The sequence below is a fragment of the Agelaius phoeniceus genome, chromosome 6 (assembly GCF_051311805.1).
Source record: "Agelaius phoeniceus isolate bAgePho1 chromosome 6, bAgePho1.hap1, whole genome shotgun sequence".
In the NCBI taxonomy this organism is placed as follows: Eukaryota; Metazoa; Chordata; class Aves; order Passeriformes; family Icteridae; genus Agelaius; species Agelaius phoeniceus.
In genome coordinates, this window is record NC_135270.1 from 59,877,594 (window position 1) to 59,896,448 (window position 18,855).

Consider the following 18,855-nt stretch of genomic DNA (forward strand, 5'->3'; position numbering starts at 1 on the left):
TTCAGGACACCCTCGTGTGCCTCACAACCCGCAGCTCCTGGGGCAGCGCCGCCCGTGCCGGGGTGAGCCCGCTCAGCCCGCGGGGCTCTGGGGAATGACGGGGTGACAGCGGCGCTCACACAGCCACAGCGACCCAACCGGGGCACCAGAGACCCCTGAGCGTGCCGGGGGCAGGATCCGACCCTCCGGCCCGCATCCCGCCCTGCCTGAGGCCCGGCGGAGCCGCTCGCTGCCTTCCGTGCCCTCAGCGGAGGGCGGGGGCCGCGCTGCGGAGCCCGTCCTGCACCAGGCGGCGGAGGCAGAGCGAGCGCCCCGCCGGCACCGCGAGCTGCGGCGGCCGCGCTCCTCCTCCCCCTCCTCCTCCTCCTCCTCCTCCTGCTGCTCTCCTCCTCTCCTTCCTCCCCCTCCTCCTGCTCCTGCTGCTGCTCCTGCCCTCCCGGCTGCGCTCGCCGTCCCGCCCGGCCGCCCCGCGCGGCTCCTTCCCTCTATGGATGGGAAGGCAGCACCCAACGGCGTGGCCACCATCGAGGACAGGATCCTGCGCATCACCGGCTACTATGGATATTACCCGGGATACTCCAGCCAGAAAAGTAAGGCTCCCTCCAGCCTCTCCCGGCCCTTTAGGGGGGGTGTGTGTGTGGGCAGAGCCCTGAGGGTGCCATGCCCCCCCTAAGTGCCGCCCCATCCCTCGGGGTGAGTGTGGGGCACAGGACGCGGGGTGCCCGCGGTGCCCCGAGGGGACGCGGCGGCTCTGCGGCTGGAGACGGGGGCGGCGGCGCTTGGCCGCGGAACTTCGCGGCTCCCAGCCTCTCAGGGCTGGCGTTTTAGGGTTTATTTTTTATTTCTACCCCTCCCACCCTCATCCCCGCCGGGCTGGGGGGGTTCGCTCTCCGCCTGCTCCGCGCCCGCCGCACCGGGAAAGTTTCGGTCCCGGTGTGTCCCCCCGGGCGGGCGCTTCGGCTCCTGAATTATTCATCTTCCTCTCGAAACGAGTGAGATTTTTCCAGAAAAGTGGGGAGTTACCGACCATGGGGTGCTCCTTCGTCCTGTATTGCCAGACACTTGTGGTTTAGGGGCTTGGTGTTGGTTCGGCGTCTTTCCTTTCTATGGAGCGCGTTCTATTTATTTATTTCCCTTCAACGAAGAAGCAGAAAATAAAGCAGGTGGCCCTTGCAGAAATTCCCTAGTTTTTTTTTCTTTTGAAGTTTTTAATTAGGATCAGCAGGTTTCTAGCAGCTGGGAAAGCCTGAGTGGGTTTCTCTGGAATTCTGGCAGTCCCAGTACTCTGTTTGATGGGGAAAGTTTGGCTAATGAAAGAAATCATTCATTTTTACCACCAAGGAAATGTGTGCAATCAGGTTTTATTGTATTAGTAGTTGCTTTGCAGTTGGCAAAACTATAACATGCCATAGCTTAATGAACAGAAGAGGAATTAAGGCGAAGTGAGAGGCAAAATAAAGGAAAGGCAAGGAACCCACTTGGGTGAGGTGAGCACTAAGGAGCAGACTTTGTTCTGCATATTCCCCTTGGAATACTCAGCTTTCCAGAACAGTGCAGTATTCTCCAGCTCCAATGCAATAATAAACCAAAAAACACTATTAATAAACTGCTAATATCAGAAAAACACATCTGCAGGCTTTTTATGGTGGAGGAAAGGCATGCATTGGAGCCACTTAATAAATAAAAATTTCTCTGTGCAATAATCAGCTGAAAAATCCAAGTCAAGCCCAGTGGTTTCATCCATCTGTTATTTGTGGCATGCTAACAGCATGACAGGTGTTATGGGCATTTATCTGTTGAGGTCACTTGGTTTCTCTGCAGTCAGAGGAGTGGGGAAGAAGCTCTAAACAATCTGGAGGCATGGCTAAATGTCAGTCCAGGGATTAGTTAAGTCTGAGCCAGGTGGGACCTGTGTCCCAAATTCTGTAGTGGCTCCACAGTGTGATTTACCAGAGAAGGGTGAGGATTCTGCCTTAATAGTTTGCTGCAAGTTTGCTTGGGTGGCAGAATGCAATTTTTCAGTCTGCAGCAACACTCCCAGTCTGCATCAAGTTAGAGATCTGAATCCAGTGTTGTCAATCCAAGTGCTCTGTGTGGTGCAGTGGGAATGGCAGCAGAGTGCTGCCTGGACAGAGAAAAGCTCTCTTAGACCACGTTCTGCAGATGCTACAAACTGCATCTGCTTAAAAACTAGAAAAAGCATGCCAGGAGAGGCCAAGGCTTTCAGAAGTGCTGACTCTTGGGATTTTACTGCAGGTCTCTTGGCCTTTTGTGCCTTTCTGGCTGGGTGCTGAGGCAAAATAAAATGATCAGTAGCTCACGCTTTGCTGTTTGAAGAAAATAAGCAACATTTGTGGTTGTCATGTTTAAAGAGGAAATCTGCAAATGTGTAAATCAGAGGTATTTCAATACTTCAGTGCCTTTGGGTAAATGAAATACATGAACCCCTTCTAAGTTGTGAGTGCTTTTTAAAGCAATCTCCTAAGTTTTGGAACTGTCATCATAATTTTTGGAGTGCTTGCAGTTGGCAGATGACTGCTTTATCCTTGTGGCTGTGTGGTTTGGGTTTATGAATGCCTCTACAAAGATGTTCTGGCCTTACCCAAGGTAGAACCAGGCATCATGAGCATACATCCCCTGGCACTCAAGCAAGAGTCATTCTTGGAGGTCTGGCTTGGAGTTCTCACTCTGTTCCTGTGTCTTGGCCAACTTACTGCCTTTAAGAGGTGCTCTAAAGCTCTGTTGACTGACAGTTCTTGTGGTGGCTAATTGTTCACACAGATGCAGCACTGGAAACATGCAAGGTGGGCAGTTTGTAGCCCTAATTATGAATGGATTTGATATCTCAGTTTATTTCGGTGAGGGCACAATTTTTGTCACCACTATCCAAACTCAGTTTTAGCTCAGGTGGACAATGTTGGTGGCACTCAGCATGCTCAGAATTCCAGGCAGGTTGTGTCCATACCCTCCCCAGTGCCAGAGGGGCCCTTTTCCTGTCACTGCACGTGCAGTCACCTGCTTGTGCTTTGTCACCTTTGTCCTGGAGCCTGAGGAAGAGCTGTTGTCCCCAGGATGGCTTTGTGCTCTCTGCTTCTGAGCAGGGAGCTGGCCAGGCACCAGATGGCCAGGGGGACATGATTTGGGTGGTGACAGCCTGCTGATGGTCACCACCTTCCCTGAGGCTCCTCCTTGTCCCCAGCAGGGGACAGAAGGATGCACTGAGGGAAGCTGAAGGCAGCAGTGGGTGGCTGCTGTTCTGCTCACTCTTGGGAGGTACCTGGAAGATGACAAGGAAAGCCCAAGGCTCTGTGAAATGTGCTGGTGATTTGCATCCCTCCTTCAGTGCATTCTGTTCCATGGTCTAACAGGAGATCATGCCATGGTTTCTGTGAGGGAAGGCTGAGGGCTGCTCACAAATGGCCATGAAATCTAAAGTTAAAGCACTGTGGTGTTCAAGAGCTGTTATCACAAAGAACTGCAGTATTTTCTAGTGACTTGTGCCTCATGATCCATATTTGAGTGCATTAACCTACTTCAGACTTGGGGTGTGCATGTGATGATTCTTTTATTAATTTTAAGTCAGGCACTTTTATCATTTTATCTATCCTTTAAAAAGTTGCTCGAGAAGGAAAATACCTGTTTTATTTCTCTGTAAATCATCTGAATGAGCAGAAAAATGTATTTTGGTCTGGTATTGACATCTATGCCTATTGCAAAAATCCTATATCCTGCCTAACAAGAAAAAGATAGAATTTTTTCCTCCCCTCCACTTTGTGCTGAGATGGAAAGGGCTCTTCCTGATCCCAGTCATCTTCTGCCTTGGGATTCATGGCTCCCTCACTTCTTGCATTTTAAATGTGCAGACTCTGTGTGAGGTATCTGGCTTTTGTGGGAAGGGAGGGGGCTGTGTCTCTCTTCCAGCCAATTTCTTTGGAATTCATCATTTCCAGGGCATGGTGCTGTTGCAGCTCAGATGCTCCATCCTCTGACCTGGGGCTGCAGGTGGTGCTCCCATGTAAGTTCCCCTTGTCTCCCTCCACGTTTCCATGTGTGCAACTTCATTTGGTCTGATGGAACTTTATCATCTACACAAACAGTGGGAGACTCTGTTCCCTCTCCTGACCTTTGCTGTGACTTCTCATTCTTCTCTGACTTTTCTGCTGGCAATAAAGTCATGTTTAGAGTCTCCAGGGTCAAGAGTACGTATGGGGTTTGTTTTTTGTGGGTTTTGATTTTTGTTTTTTTGTTTGTCTTTCCTTTTTCCCCCCATTCTTTCCAACTGCCACCCCATGTGCCTTTCATCTCAGTACTGAAACCTTTTTTACTTTCACACTACAAAGTTCCTCTCCTTCAAGTCTGTCCTAACACCTCTTCTGTGCCTTCCACTGAATTAAAACTGCTCCAGTCAAAGTTTCTCATCTCTGATCCTCATCAGCTTCACCAAATCAAGTTTCTGCCTGTGTTGTCTTTCTGATGGAGCCCTTCCCACTATCCACAAAGCCTGATGTCTTGCAGGATGCTCTGCATTTCTGTAATGCTGCTTTCTCAGGAGCTGAGCAAGCACAGCACAACTTTACTGAAAATGCAGTGGTTCCTCACATGGGCCATCACCTCCTCCTTTTGATCCTGCTTGGAGAGCTTCTCTTAACTTGTGGCTGGAGGCTTTGATTCCTACCCCTGCAGATTATGAACACCCACCTCCTTCAGGCCCTTGCTGGACTTGTAAACGAGTTCTTTTGGACATTATCCCCTGCTGATTGGATCTCCCCTTCTCCTCTCCTTCAGGCCTGACCTGGAACCATGGACTTGTGTAAGCTGCTGGGAGCAGAAGGTGCTGTCACGAGGCTGTGCAGCAGCAGGGCTGTGACACTGGGCTCACAGTGGGAGCCTGGGTGACACTGGGCTCACGGTGGGACACTGGGTGACACTGGGCTCACGGTGTGAGCCTGGGTGACACTGGGCTCACGGTGTGAGCCTGGGTGACACTGGGCTCACGGTGGGACACTGGGTGACACTGGGCTCATGGTGGGAGCCTGGGTGACACTGGGCTCACAGTGGGACACTGGGTGACACTGGGCTCCCAGTGGGAGCCTGGGTGACACTGGGCTCACAGTGGGACACTGGGTGACACTGGGCTCATGGTGGGAGCCTGGGTGACACTGGGCTCATGGTGGGAGCCTGGGTGACACTGGGCTCACAGTGGGACACTGGGTGACACTGGGCTCATGGTGGGACACTGGGTGACACTGGGCTCACAGTGGGACACTGGGTGACACTGGGCTCACGGTGGGACACTGGGTGACACTGGGCTCACAGTGGGAGCCTGGGTGACACTGGGCTCATGGTGGGACACTGGGTGACACTGGGCTCACGGTGTGAGCCTGGGTGACACTGAGCTCACGGTGGGACACTGGGTGACACTGGGCTCATGGTGTGAGCCTGGGTGACACTGGGCTCACGGTGGGACACTGGGTGACACTGGGCTCACGGTGAGAGCCTGGGTGACACTGGGCTCACGCTGGGACACTGGGTGACCATGCCTCTGCTGGTGTCTGTCAGGGAGCTGGAGAGCCCTTCCAGCAGCGTGTGACCTTAGCAGTGCCTGGGGAGATGCTGGACCTGTCCTTGCCATGAGCACAGTGGCTGTCAGGAGCAAGCTGTGTGTTTTCCTGCTCCCCTGCAGAACAGCTCTAGCAAAGGTCTGTGGTTTAATTTGGCAAGTTCAGCCTCAAGTCAGCAGTCTGAGCTTAAGCACCTACTTAAGTCTGAGCTTGCTCTAAGCCACGGGGCTTTGAGAATGCCTTCAAAGTTAAGTCCCTGCTTAATTGCTTTGCCTTAATAAGGCTGGGATTAAGGCATGCTGAGCCAGCATCGTGGCTTGACAATTCAGCTCTTGCTCCCTGTGTGGAGGAAAAGGCTGTGGAGGGAAAAGCTACCCCTGAAGCACTGGAGAGAATTTTCTCCTGGTTATCACAGCAGCTGTGCCAGCAGCTCTGCTGCAGTACAAATCACATGGCAAACCCAGATCATCTCTGTGCTTACTGAGCACCCTGCCCTCCTGGTGCCTTGTCACTTCCAGCCAGAGGAACAAAGTCTCCCTCTGTTCACTGGAGGCACCCAGCTGCTCCTCCAGCGTTCCCAGAGCCCTTGGTCAGGCACAGTGGGAGGCTGGGAAAGGGGAACTCCAGGAAAGGTGCTTGGAAATTTCTCCTGGATGAGGCTGATTTTGTTGAGCTGAGTTTGAGGGGTCTGGGAGGGAGGAAGCAGTGTCTGAATCTCTGTGTGAGTTGGAGCCTCGGGGCTGTGTTGGCTGGTACCACTTGTGGCAGTGTCCCTGTGCCACCTGGTACCATTTGGGCTGCAGGGGCTCCAGATGCAAAGCTAGCCTGGAACGAGCTTTATTTCAAAGCCTTCCCTTTCCCCACTGGACAGGGGTTTTCCATAGGAGGGCTGTGCCCTGGGGGGTGTGCAGCAGTGAGGGCTGGATTGCAAATTTCCAATTTAACAATTTCCCCTCCCCAGCTCTGGGGCACAAGTGGGTATCATGGCACAGGATGCAGTCCTGTCATAGCTGCTTTTTCTCACAGACTTGTCTCTCTGTTTGGGTGAAAAAAAAAGAAGTATGGCTGTGTATCAGCACTGGTAGCAGTAACTTATGAAGTAATTTCTTTCAGCAAAACAGATTTTATAAATACTCCTTTGCCGACTAATATTGGCAAGACCAGGTTTGTTTTCTTCAGTGGAATAGGGCCAGGCTTTGTGTGGGTTTCTGTTTGTGCTGGAAGGGGGTGGCCTGGCAGCCTTGCCCTGGTAGCTGGAATAGGGGACCTTCCCCTCACCTGGGAACATCATTTGTTGTGGAAGCTGAGGGGTCTCATCACCTGGGAGGAGAGGAAATTGCTTCAGCCCTTCCCTCAGGGGCTGATTCATCCCCTTGGGGGCAAATCCCTGAGGAGCTCAGCTGTGAAACTGGGCATGGACACAGTTCTGGACATCTGTGGGCAGAAGGGATGAAGCCAAATTGGGAAGGACACTGTGATGAGCAGGGCAGTGAAGAGCACATCCTTGCAAGGGGAGCTGATAGAGCTGGGCCTTCCCACGCCAGGATGGCAACAAGGCTGCTGCTCCAAACACATCTTGGGAGGATGAACAAGGAAATGTAGGAAAGAAGAGTTATTTAAACTGAAATTGCATGTTGGCACACAGGCAAATGGGTAGGAACAGGCCATGAATAAATTAAGGCTGGAAATTAGCAGAAGGTTGAGAGTAATGGCCAAAAATCTTGCACGGTCTTATGTATTTAAGTAAGAATTATTTCCCAAGCTCTAAAGATGCCTCATAAAGACATCTGCCAAGATTTTGAGAAAAATTACCCCTCTTTGGCAGGGGAAATTGAGACAGTAGGATGGGGGGAGTGATGCTAATTTGCCAGAGGTTGTTCAGAACAAGCCATAAGTTTGATGGAATGATCTCTGCCTCCACTGGTGACTGCACAGCAAGCCTGGTGCTGTAGCTGGCCTGGTGCTAAAGGTGGAGGATGTGCTCTCTATAACTTGGTAGCTTTCTACATGTGCTCTCTGCCTGCTTTTGAGCTCCCCTGCCCTTCTGTGCTCATTCTGGGTCACCAGTGGTGATCCCAGGGCTCAGTGTTGGGCCCACTCCTGTTTAATGACTTTATCGATGATCTGGTTGAGGGGTCAGGTGTCCCTTCAGTTTAATAACTTTATTGATGATCTGGTTGAGGGGTCCAGTGTCCCTTCAGTTTAATAACTTTATTAATGATCTGGTTGAGGAGTCCAGTGTCCCTTCAGTGAGTTTGTGGATGACACCAAGCTCTGTGGGAGTGTGGATCTGCTGGAGGGCAGGAGGGCTCTGCAGGGGGATCTGTCCAGGCTGGATCCATGGGCTGAGGACAATTATGAGAGTTTCAGGAAGAGCAGTTGCCAGGTCATGCACTCTGGCCACATGCACATGGGCCTCTGCAGCCCATGCAGAGCTACAGGCTGGGGCAGAGTGTTTGGAAAGTTGGAAGAGGAACTGGTGCTGATAACAGAGGCTGGACATGAACCCAGGTGTGCCCAGGTGGACAAGAGGCCAGTGGCACCTGGCCTGGGTCAGCAGTAGTGTCCAGCAGGAGCAGGGCAGTGACCATTCCCTGTGCTGGGCACTGCTGAGGCCACACCTCGAGTGCTGTGTCCAGTTCTGGGACTCTCATGACAAGAAGGACATTGAGGGGCTGGAGCATGTCCAGGGAAGGGAGCAGAACTGGGGAAGGGTATAAAGAATAAGTCATATAAAGAGTGGCTGAGAAAACTTGGGGGACTTGGCCTGGATAAAGAAGGCTCAGGGGAAAACTTCTCATTCTCAGAACTCCCTGACAGGACGATGCAGCTGAGGGGGGTCAGACTCTGACCAAGGATCAAGGGACAGGATGAGAGGAAATGGCCTGAAGCTGCACCAAGGGAGGTTCAGGCTGGACAGCAGGAGGAATTTCTTCATGGGAAGGGTTGTTGAGCAATGGGGTGGGCTGACCGTGGAGGTGGTGAAGTCGTGTGTCCAAGGAACAGCTGGAGGTGGCACTCAGTGCTCTGGTCTGGTTGCCAAGATGGTGATTGCTCACAGGTTTGACCTGATCTCAGATGTCTTTTCCAACCTCAGTGATTCTGTGATTGTCACAGAAAGTTTTCCTGGCTGCCTGGCCCTCTGAGTGCTGGCTGGGATGGTGGCACAGCTCCCACCCCCCTCCTGCCTCACCTGGTTCACCTGGGGTGGCTTTAACCTTGCTCAACATCATCATGGCTGCATGGAGCTGCACTTCCTTTTCTTGCTTTGCCTAAAAGTGTGGCTGCAGCTCACAGACCAGGGGGACATGACCTGGAGCTGCCATGAGCTCTTCTGGAGTGCACAGAAGGGATACCCCTCATTTTGATTGTCCTTCCAGCACTGTCTCCTTGACATTGCCTTCCCCATCTACTCAGGCAGGCAGCAGCATGTTTGGTCCTGGTTGAATGTGGTAAAATGATCCTGCCAAGTGGCAGATGGCTCTGGCAGACTTTTATCCCCCCAGTGCTTGCATTCCTGTTTTTTAATAGCAGCTCTAAAGGTTTGCAATTATTTCTTCTGCACATTTGGAAATTGATGGGCTTTTGCTCAACTGCCTGCATGGGAATTCACCCATGAAAGTGAACTTACTGTTTGTGGAAGGATTGGTGGCAGGAATTTTTTCACATAAACCTGCTGCTGAATGATCACAGCAATGAATAATGAAAATACCTGCAAAAAAAAAAAAAAAGTCAGTGTCTCTTTGTGGCAAATGTGAGAATTGGGTGGGGGGAACAAAAAGCAAAGTGCTTAACTGAGCAGTTAAATTATTTACCAAGTGGACCAGCTCTTACTTAGTGAGACTGAAAATTGTTTTTTCTTGTGGTGAGGTGAAGTGAGACTCCCTGGTGGCCAAAAGTTTGGGCTGGCCCTGTGCAGAGTGGCAGATTTCACTGCAGGGAGGTGGGAGCTGTGAGGTTCTGCTGAGCTAATGCCCAGGGTATGGCTTTCACAGAGCTGTAAGTGAGAGCAGTGAATTTATTCCAAGGCATGCAGGATGTGCTCAAGTGACAGGATTTGGTGTGTCTGCCACACAAAGACATTCCTGTTAGTCCTTTAAAAACATATTGATTCTTCCTAGACCTCCCTTGCAAATACTTTTGGTAAAATGGACTTGCCCTTTCCTGCATTCAGCTGGGCTGGATCAGGAGTAGTGAACGAGACAGTGAAAAAGGAGCCTCTGCTGTGCCTTTTGTGGAGAAAAGGAAGAAGAAGATGATTTGCTCCTGTCCTGGGGCAGAGGAGGAGGTTTTGGCTCCAGGGTGGAATATGATGTTTCCTGCTGTTTCTGGCAATCTGAAATCTGTTCCTTGTCTCAGAGCTGTCCAGTCTCTTTTGTCTGATAACAGAAGAGCTCCCATGCCTGTTTTGATTCTTGTTTAAGTTTCCAAGTATGTTTTGGGGGGAGAGGAAGGGAGAGGCAAGCACCAGCATGGCAGCTCATGAGTCAGTAAAACTCCACTAAAACAGGTCTCCCAGATCCACTTTCAGACCAGTTTTTGTCCTGGCAGTGAACTCTCCATCCAGAGTCAGAAAGACATTGTAGCTTGAGGCCAGCTTGGTGACTCTTCCAGTTTTATTCCTTTTTGCTGCTTATGGCACTGAACTGCTTGAGCAATTTCCTGCTGAAGCAATATCCAGTACAGCTCCCCCTTTTCCAGTGGAGGCTGAGCCTTCTGGGGCATTTGCTAGGGCTCACACACCTCTATTATTAATGGGGTAGTTGGCAACCTAATGAAAAAATATACTTTCCTGCTGGGGGCTGATTTTCCTAGGATTCCTGGGAACACAACTCTGCAGACTCTTTCCAGGTAATGGGCATCATACCCCTGAAGGACAGCACTGGAATTACCTGTTCCTGTGTAAGATAAGCATGAAGCAGGGCTGGAACACACGTTCTCTGTCAGGAGAGAGAAAATTATTCCTCATGGTGTGATTTATATTCTGCATCTTGAAGTGAGATGGCAGAGTTGTTACGAAGCAGTGGACAAGTGCAGTCATTGCAACCCTTTTCTTTTGCATATCTGAATCCTGGAACTTTAAAATCTTTTCTTAGATGAATCTTGGCATGTGGAGTGTGCAGCCCTGGAATTGTGTGGGTGCAGATTGGGGTTTTTCTCTGCAGTGCCAGAAATAACCTGTTGTGTGATACGTTACAGGGGCTAGGATTTGTAGCAGCTTGTGTGCAAGTGGGATGCTCAAAGTGCTTCACCAGAGGAAATTCTTCAGTGCTGACAGCATGGATAGAAGGAAGGTGAACTTTCTGTGGTGTTTCTGTACCATGGTTTGGACTTCTACCTGAGGAGGGTTGGTTCTGTGTGTGAGAAAGCTTTTGCCCAGTGCTCAGTACTCAGAGGGGCTGCTAACACAAAGACCAGGTGGAAAATGATTGAACTTAGCATTTACCAGGGACATATTTGATGAAGTTTCCCAATTTCCTATCAATTTTTTCTCCTTTCCAGGCTAGGATGGAATGGGGAAAAAAAAAAGTGAGGAATTAGATAAGAACACGAAATATTTCAAGAACATTTCTGCTGAGGAAAAAGAATCGAGGTCTGAAATGTAACTAAAGAAGTGCCACATTTCCCATGCATTGGAAAACAAGCCTTGGAGGAAGGAACAAAAGGCATTTTTCAGCTGAAAGACTGAGCTGAGCTGTTGTTGGTGTGCCAAGCCATATGTGTCCTGTCGAGGTGATTCATCCCTACAAGCCCTGCCTTCTGTCCCTCTTCTTGGGGGGCCCTGTGGCAGCAGGCACGGGCTTGGCTGTGCTTGTGCTCCACAAAGCAGGGAGCACTGGGCTGGTCTCAGTGTGCAGGGGAGTGCACAGCTATCCTCTGACCTCCTCATGGAGCTGTGTGTCCAGGAATACAAATCCCTATGTCCTTCTGCTCTGGGATGCAGCCCTGACTGGTTGTTCAAAGAGTCAGGAGTTGTCCCCCCTGCAGCAGGGGAAAGTGGTGAGGAGGCTGCTGAACTGGGTTTTCCAAGGCATCCTGTTTGTTTCAGTGCTGGAAAGGAGGTTAATTAGATGATATTAGGGCAACTTTATTTCTAGCTGGGGCTCGTGTAGTGTTTTTGTTCACTTCTGCTTTGAAGTGAATTCAGAGACTGTTTTGAGCATCCTGGTGGAGACAGGCGACCCCAGCTGTGGGTTCAGAGAAGGCAGCCAGAAGAAAAGGTGTCTGCATTTGTGCAGAATCAAGAGAACTTCCTTAACCTTAGATATTCACACTGTGCACAGGTACAGCAGTGACTCCTCTGAGAGCCAGAGGCTCTTGGGCAGACCTGGAATTACCACTGGAGTGTGAGTGTGAAGCTGCAGTGCTGTCAGATTTTGTGTGCCTGACTTGTATGCCTTGAAAATGTGCACCTTAATTATTATTGGTATAAAATATTTGTGCAGTTTAGTGAAGTTTTGTAGCACTTTGTGGAGGTAAGAGATTCATTATATTTTATTGCTTTAAGCAGGCAAAGAAAAGTGGGTGGTGCAGCTCCCAGATTTGCCCTTGGGTAGGGGAAGGGAGGGTAGAAGAAACCTGTCACTGTTGTTTTGCACATTATTAACAGATGTTGGCTCTGGTCTCTTATTTTAGCTGGAATCTCAGGTTTTCTGTAGGAACAGGAGCTCAGTTGGCTGGGTTCAGATTTACTTTAGTTCCAAGGCTGCTCCCAGATGTGGGATGTTCACAGCTGAGGGTGGTTTTGGTTTAGTTGCAGACAAAACTTAAGCCCTTTTAAACAAGATTTTCTGACTTTGGAGAACAACGTCAAGGTTCTGATAATTTTCAATGTCTTTCTTCTTCCTTTCCATGGTGAAGCAGTGTGACACCTGGAAAATGATCCCCATAGGGCAGGAGAATCCTCTGGTGCTTTAATGACTGTTGCCCTTCACGTCCTCCCTGTGGATGATGGATGGTGTGGGGCTGCCTAAAGCAAGTAATCCCATTCTGTTCATGATCCCCAAGTTTTTCTGTTTCCCTGCTTGGTACTGTGGACAGAAACTGTAGTTTAGAGCAGCCTGAGTTGCCAAATATCCTCCTTGCACACAAAGACAAGATTCATAGGACTTCATTTGAGGGTTACAGCCATCCTCTGTCATGTTCAGGTGTCTCTGAAAGCCAGCTGGAATTGCACAGTGCAGTTTGAACTGGCTGTGTAGACACTGGGTCTCCTGCTGTATTTATGCTTTCTCTGTGTATTTTGGTGACTTAAGCCACTCTCCATGGTCCTGATTTTCCTTTTCCTCTTAGCAGCCTCTCTTCTCTCCCTGTCTGTGGTGTTAGACTGGGCTGGTGGAAGGGATGATCTGAAAGGAAATGTATTTGGTGCCTTTGATGTGCAGAGCCTTTTATTTTTTCTTTATAGGCTATGAACAAAAATTGTGTCTGTGTATTCCCAAACTGAAGAATACATGATTGCTGTTCCAGCCTTCCTCTGAGAACAGGCTTTGACATCATTCATACTCTATAATTCATGGTATTTTTCTAGCAGTCTGTAAGGTCTGCAGGAGAGTGAAAGGGATGATTTAGAAAGGCAAGAATTGTCCTGTGCCTTCTGGTAGGTCTGTGACCGAGCAGGCTCCTGCTCTTTGGAGTTGTCACTGGGTCTCTTTTATCATGGAATAATTTCTCCTTCTCTTTGGAGCTGCTACTGGGTCTCTCTTTTATCACAGAACCATTTTTTTAAGGATGATGTTGTTTTCCTTAATGTGAGCACTTGCTCCTTGTCAAACACATCCTCGTATGCCCTGTTAGGACTTTGCGCCTCGTTCCGGGGTGTTTTAAAAGCAGATTACAGAACGTCTTGTAACTCCTCAGCTGTTGGTTTTTTTAACCTGGTTTCTTAAGGAAACAAGGCTTATGTGAACACCATCTCTCCTTCCTACCCCTTTTCCATCTAATTTTTGAGTCTGTTGGTCAAATCCAAGTAAAATTACCAGGAACTAGAGAGCACAAAAGGCATGAAGCCCTGATGGACCTTGTAAAAACACAGCTAGAAATAGGGAGCTCTTGGTTCTCAGTTCTAAATCTGTAGGATTACCTCCTTCCTGGAGATGAGATATGCTGCATACAATTTTTGGGGATCTTATCAAAGACACATCTAGTTAACATCCAGCTTCAGGCAGTGATCAACAGGAGAGGTGCAGGGAAGAAAATAATGGAGGTTCTTGGTGTGTTTCCATCCACCATTGATCTGTGCTTTGGGAAGTTCTTGGTGTTTGTCTATTTTAGTAGCTTTTGATTTTTGGCTGTTTCTTCCATGAGTTTGTAGGGATGTGGCTTTGTCCATTTTGCTGTTCTAGGATTTCTTTTCTCTGCAGCTGCTGGCTCTTTGGGTGTGGCCCTTCTGCCACACCCAAAGAGCAATGAGGGTGACTCCCATGAAATCTTGGAGGCAGATCCTTCCCACCCCTGATTTTGTGGAGAGAGGGGAGGGGAAAGAGAACAAAATGTTGGCCTGTTTACTGTGAATAAACATCCTGTGGAGCTAACACATGTTTTATTTAATAATTCCTCCCAGCACTGAGATAAGATACTATCCTGGGAGGAGAGAAATTTGCTTTGGACTCTTTGGCTGCTTCCTCAGGCTGTAGTGGGATGCCAGGAGCTTCACAGGGTACACCTGCCTTTGTTTGGGATTTTCAGGTGATGCAATGATGCCACAGGACAGTTTCAGGTTTTGATGTGAAATTCAGTGAATGAAAGATTATTTTGCAGAACCACAGCTATTGGTAAAGATCTGTAGAGCAACACAGGCAATGGTTGTGAACACTTGGCAGTTTTAAAAAATGGAGAGAATAGAGTTGTTTTATCATGGTTACAGAAAATGTTATCAAATATTCATGATGATCATCTCCTCTTATTTGAAATAGTAAATCCAAGGTCAGTTTTGCACTTGTAGAAAACTGGTGGCTGACTATTGGCTCCTTATTTCTTTGCTGGTGTAATGTAATGATAATATTTAATATTTTATCTACTTTGCAAGGATGTTATTAGGCTCACAAGTATGTCATGGTGCCCAGAGAAGGAAAAGCTTCTCCCTCTTTCTCCTGCAGGTTAGGGATGGCTTCTGCAGACATTTCAGAGCCCAGGGAAAGAAAACATTGTGCTCAAGAGGGCTCATATAAGGCATAAAAGTTTGTTGATGAATATAATGTTCAGTGTAATGATGAGGTTTAAAACAGGCAATAAAGAAATGCCACCAGTTCTGTTTATTTTAAAGGGTAAGCCCTTAAGAATTGTTTTTACCACTCATGCCATCCATCGTGTTGCCAGTTGTGGCATTTGTGACCTGTGTTGCAAATTAGAGTTTGACATTGTGGTGACTGCACTGAACAAGGAAATATGCCCTAGGGGTTTAAAAATAGGATTTAAAGCACCCATCCCATGACAGCATTTTATTATTCTGCTGTATGTGTTGTTGTTATTTATTTGTTTTCCCCAAAATGAATGCAAGTTTCTAATATCACCATGTGGCGACAACGTGAAGCCTTTTTAGTCACTGCTGCTGCACAAAGTATTGTGAAGTCTGACATCCCTTTGAAGAGCTGTTCTTAGCCACAGCTGCTATTTTTATTTTTGAGTTGTTCTCTGTGGAATATTTTTTATTTTATCCTCGCGTGCCCTGAATTTCTGAAACATTTTCAAATCAATCGAGGTCTTTCCCTTTCCTGTGTTTTCCCCACTCTTATTAATTTTACTGGACTGTGCCTTCAAATATCTACTTGAAAGTCTTTTTCCCTTGAACTCCAAGGAGTCTTTAGAGAAACATCTGCCAGAAGCGCTGACCTACAAAATCTATTAGGCTCTTCCCACTGGTGTGAATCTCATTTATGTAATGCTGCTGGATGGGACAGCTCTGCTCTGGAGCTGAAATCCAAAATTCAGTTTGGCTTTCAGGTGCAAAGAAGTGGCTGATACCGAGATGATGTTAAAGTGCTAAAGGTTGGATGTTAATTGGGATCATATGTGACTTATCATTTGTAATGTGGCAGAGAAGGATGTCAAAACCAGGGGAATTAATTATCCAAGAGAGAAATCTTTTGTCCCTTCATTTCTGAGCAAAGCAATAATTAAATGTAAAATTAGTCTGGTTGATTAATCTTATTATAAACACAGAAATATAAACAGGTGATGGAGAGCATATCACTAGATGACTTGAAAATTTTCATAAATTATTTGATGATCTTTTGAGTTTGATGGTTGCAGGTATAACTGGCAACTTATTCACACTCTGTATATTCTTTATAAATGTGCTGATAATGGGAAGTATCAGATAAAGTACCAGAAGTTTATCCCTTTGCCCTCTGAAAGATCTTCAGGGGGTGGAGATGTGAAGGCATCTGCTCCATCAGAACATCAAAGTGGAAACAACAGAGGAAGTAAAATATCATGTGCCTGGAGTGGATCTGAGGAAAAGGGCAACCAGCCCATGAATTTGAGTTTGCACTTGCCTGGCATGGACTTGTGAGATGAGCAGAGAAAGTTCTGAAACTTTCCTCTTCAATTTTGAGGATTTTGGGCATGGGGACATTTCACTCAAACTTTATCCCCACTGGATGAGTGAAGTTAAAGCAGAGCAGAGCCCATAATCTTCACTACATCAGGAGCAGTATATGGAGCTAATATTATATCCAGCAGCTTGGAGCTGTGTGAGCAAGGAGCTGCTCAGAGCTGGAATAATTTGGGATGCAGCCTTTGGTCCAAATCCAGACCAAGTTTAACCTTTGCCTCAAGGCTGGTGACAGGATGCCTTAATCCTACTGCCTCAGCACCTATTTTTAATGCTATGTGTGCTCCCATTTGATTTTGGAGGAAAGTTTTCCAATTCTCTCTGACTTCTTGGACAATCATAATCTTTATCTTTTTGAAGAGACTTTGGAAAGCTGTGAATCCCTTCAGTGCCATCCTCCAGGGAACCTTGGCGTTTCTGGAGTGGGCTGGGGGATGTGTCCCAGACACATTAATAAAGCTCCCCATCATGAAGTATCAGGAGGAGCTAACAGAATATTTATGCCTGCTTGTTCCCTGACCTTCCATAATTATTATGGATTATTCTATTACAGCAGAACATTTTAAAGTAATTGGGGAGATCAGATGCGAGTGTGAAGCCACAAAGGCTGTCCTGAATCTTGGCAAAATAATGGACAGGCATCCAAATTGTGAGTCAGTCTGCCCTGATCTTCCTTCTCAAGTGGGATGTTACCCAGGCTGAATAATGATTTGTCCCTCCAATGAAGTTACTTGGTGAAAAGTGGCAGAATCTGACTTGGTTCTTTGATATTTTTGCCATCAGTGCAGGTTCCAGAGTCAGGAGTTTTGACTGTCTACAGTGTTTGGGATTTGGCCACTTTTACAAAAATTGGTTCTCATTGGTGAGCTCTGTGGTGTGAGCAGTGATGATCTGGTAAGCAGATTGCAGAGCTGGCAGAGGTGTGGAGGAATAACTTGTGTCTTAGTGGGCAGGGTACCTGGATCATTCTCAGTGGATACATGTCTAATGCATCCTGAAAACATCTGTGGTGGGGATTGCCCACCTTCCAGGCACTCTGTTCCACTGCTTCATTCATTGTGGTTTTCTCATGACTAAATCTTGCTCTAGTTCAGACCCAGTTCTTGTCCCAGTACCTTGTGACCGGTCTGCTCCTCTGCAGCAATATCTTACAGATCTCAGAAACTTTTTTTCTTGTTTTCCTTCATCTTTACTAAAAAACCCAAATTCCTCCACCCATTCTGTGTAGTCATTCTTTCTGGAAACTTGCTTCTTGTCTTTATCTTCTCAAGTCTCTGCAGTAGCCATCACCTTACTTAAAATTTCATTCCTCAAATTGGTTCCAGGTCTTCCTTCAGTTGAGATCTCACCTGTGCAGCCTTGCGGACAAGAATTACTTCATATCCTTGATGTACAATGGATTGTAAATCTCATTTCTGTGTCTGAATTTTTGGCATCTGTGTAAAAGGTGATGCAGCTTCAGCTTGGGATTTCCTCTAAACTCCCAATCCTCTTCTAGAAAACTGCAGTTGTTCCCTGAACAACTGTGTCTGTACAGCTTACTCTCCACTTAGGTGGGAATAACCTTTCACTTTTGCAAATAATTCTTTATCCAGGTGATTTCTCCATGTTGTTAAAAGAAATCCAGTTCTTTCTTTAATGTACTTGGAGCCTTCTTTAATATAACTTTAGGCATAATAATTAAGTTCCCTATTATGGAAATAAGAAATCTAAAAGTACCCTCAGTTAAAATCCTTTTGCCTGACAGGGACCCACTGATGGCAAGCCCAGGGCTGGCTCTTGAGCACTTATTTTCCTCCTGGTTAAATTGTTTCCCTGTCCTGTCATGCTGGGCACTGTCAGGAGCTGTCCTGGCATCAAGATCTGTAATGTTTCCTGTCCTTCACTATTCACCAGCCTGTTATTCTGTCATGGAAAGAAATGACATTACTCTGATGGGATTTAGTCTCAAGGAAGCTCCGACTGGCATTTTCCTGGTTTCCTTTTCATGTATCCCGCTTGATTATTTGGTCTGGTATTTTGATGGGAACAGAGGACATGGGCTGCTGGTTACATCTGACTGCTCCTGTTTATTTTCTATTCAAGTTTGTATTTTTCCACTCCTTTCCAATTTCTTTCTCCAACCTAGCATTGTCAAAGATATTTTGGCAACCTGCTCTAGTGGAAGGTGTCCCTGCCCATGGTGGGAGGCTGGAACAACAGGGTCTTTCAGGTCCCTTCCAAACCACTTCTTTGTTTCTGTGAAGCTCCCTGTAACATTTTTAAGCTAAGTTTAAAAGTTCCATTGATTTCCCAAAACTGAGATGGGTGCTTTTGTACCAGACCAAATTGTTGATGTGAAATTCATCCCGGAGCTCCAGACAGGCCTTGGTTTGGTGCCACCTCATTACTTTTCAGGATTTACTGCTCCACAGAACAGTGGCTGCAGAGGCACATTAAAGATCCAATATTTCATTGCTCCATTAAGAATTAAAAACATATATGTTAAGGTAAAGTTATGCTTTTCCCTTGCATTTATGAGGAGATCAAGGCAAGAGCTGGGCAGATAATGAGACAAGATTCTTGGCCAAGTTATAATCAGTGACTTTGAAATGATCTTTGCAAGTTTGTTATCTTTCTTCCCAGCATTTTGCCAGTGCTTGGGAAGTGAAGTCATGTCAGCATATTGCTCACAGATGGTGACATTGTTAGATGTGGTGTATGGCAAGCAAAGGCTCAGGTACTTTTGGAGTTAGATTT

The 18,855-nt window shown here is 47.4% G+C and overlaps 1 protein-coding gene across 2 annotated transcripts in view; it reads left to right on the forward strand.

Annotated features, from left to right (window-relative positions):
• Positions 1–293: 293 nt before the first annotated feature.
• SLC35F4 (solute carrier family 35 member F4) overlaps positions 294–18,855 on the forward strand; it is a 118,009-nt gene continuing 99,447 nt past the window's right edge. The window contains exon 1 of one of the 2 annotated variants that reach the window (XM_054635296.2): positions 294–590. In XM_054635296.2, the coding sequence (XP_054491271.2) occupies positions 488–590 (103 nt within the window). In that variant the 5' untranslated portion in view covers positions 294–487. The remainder of the gene's footprint in view (positions 591–18,855) is intronic. The other variant, XM_077180834.1, reaches the window with a different exon arrangement.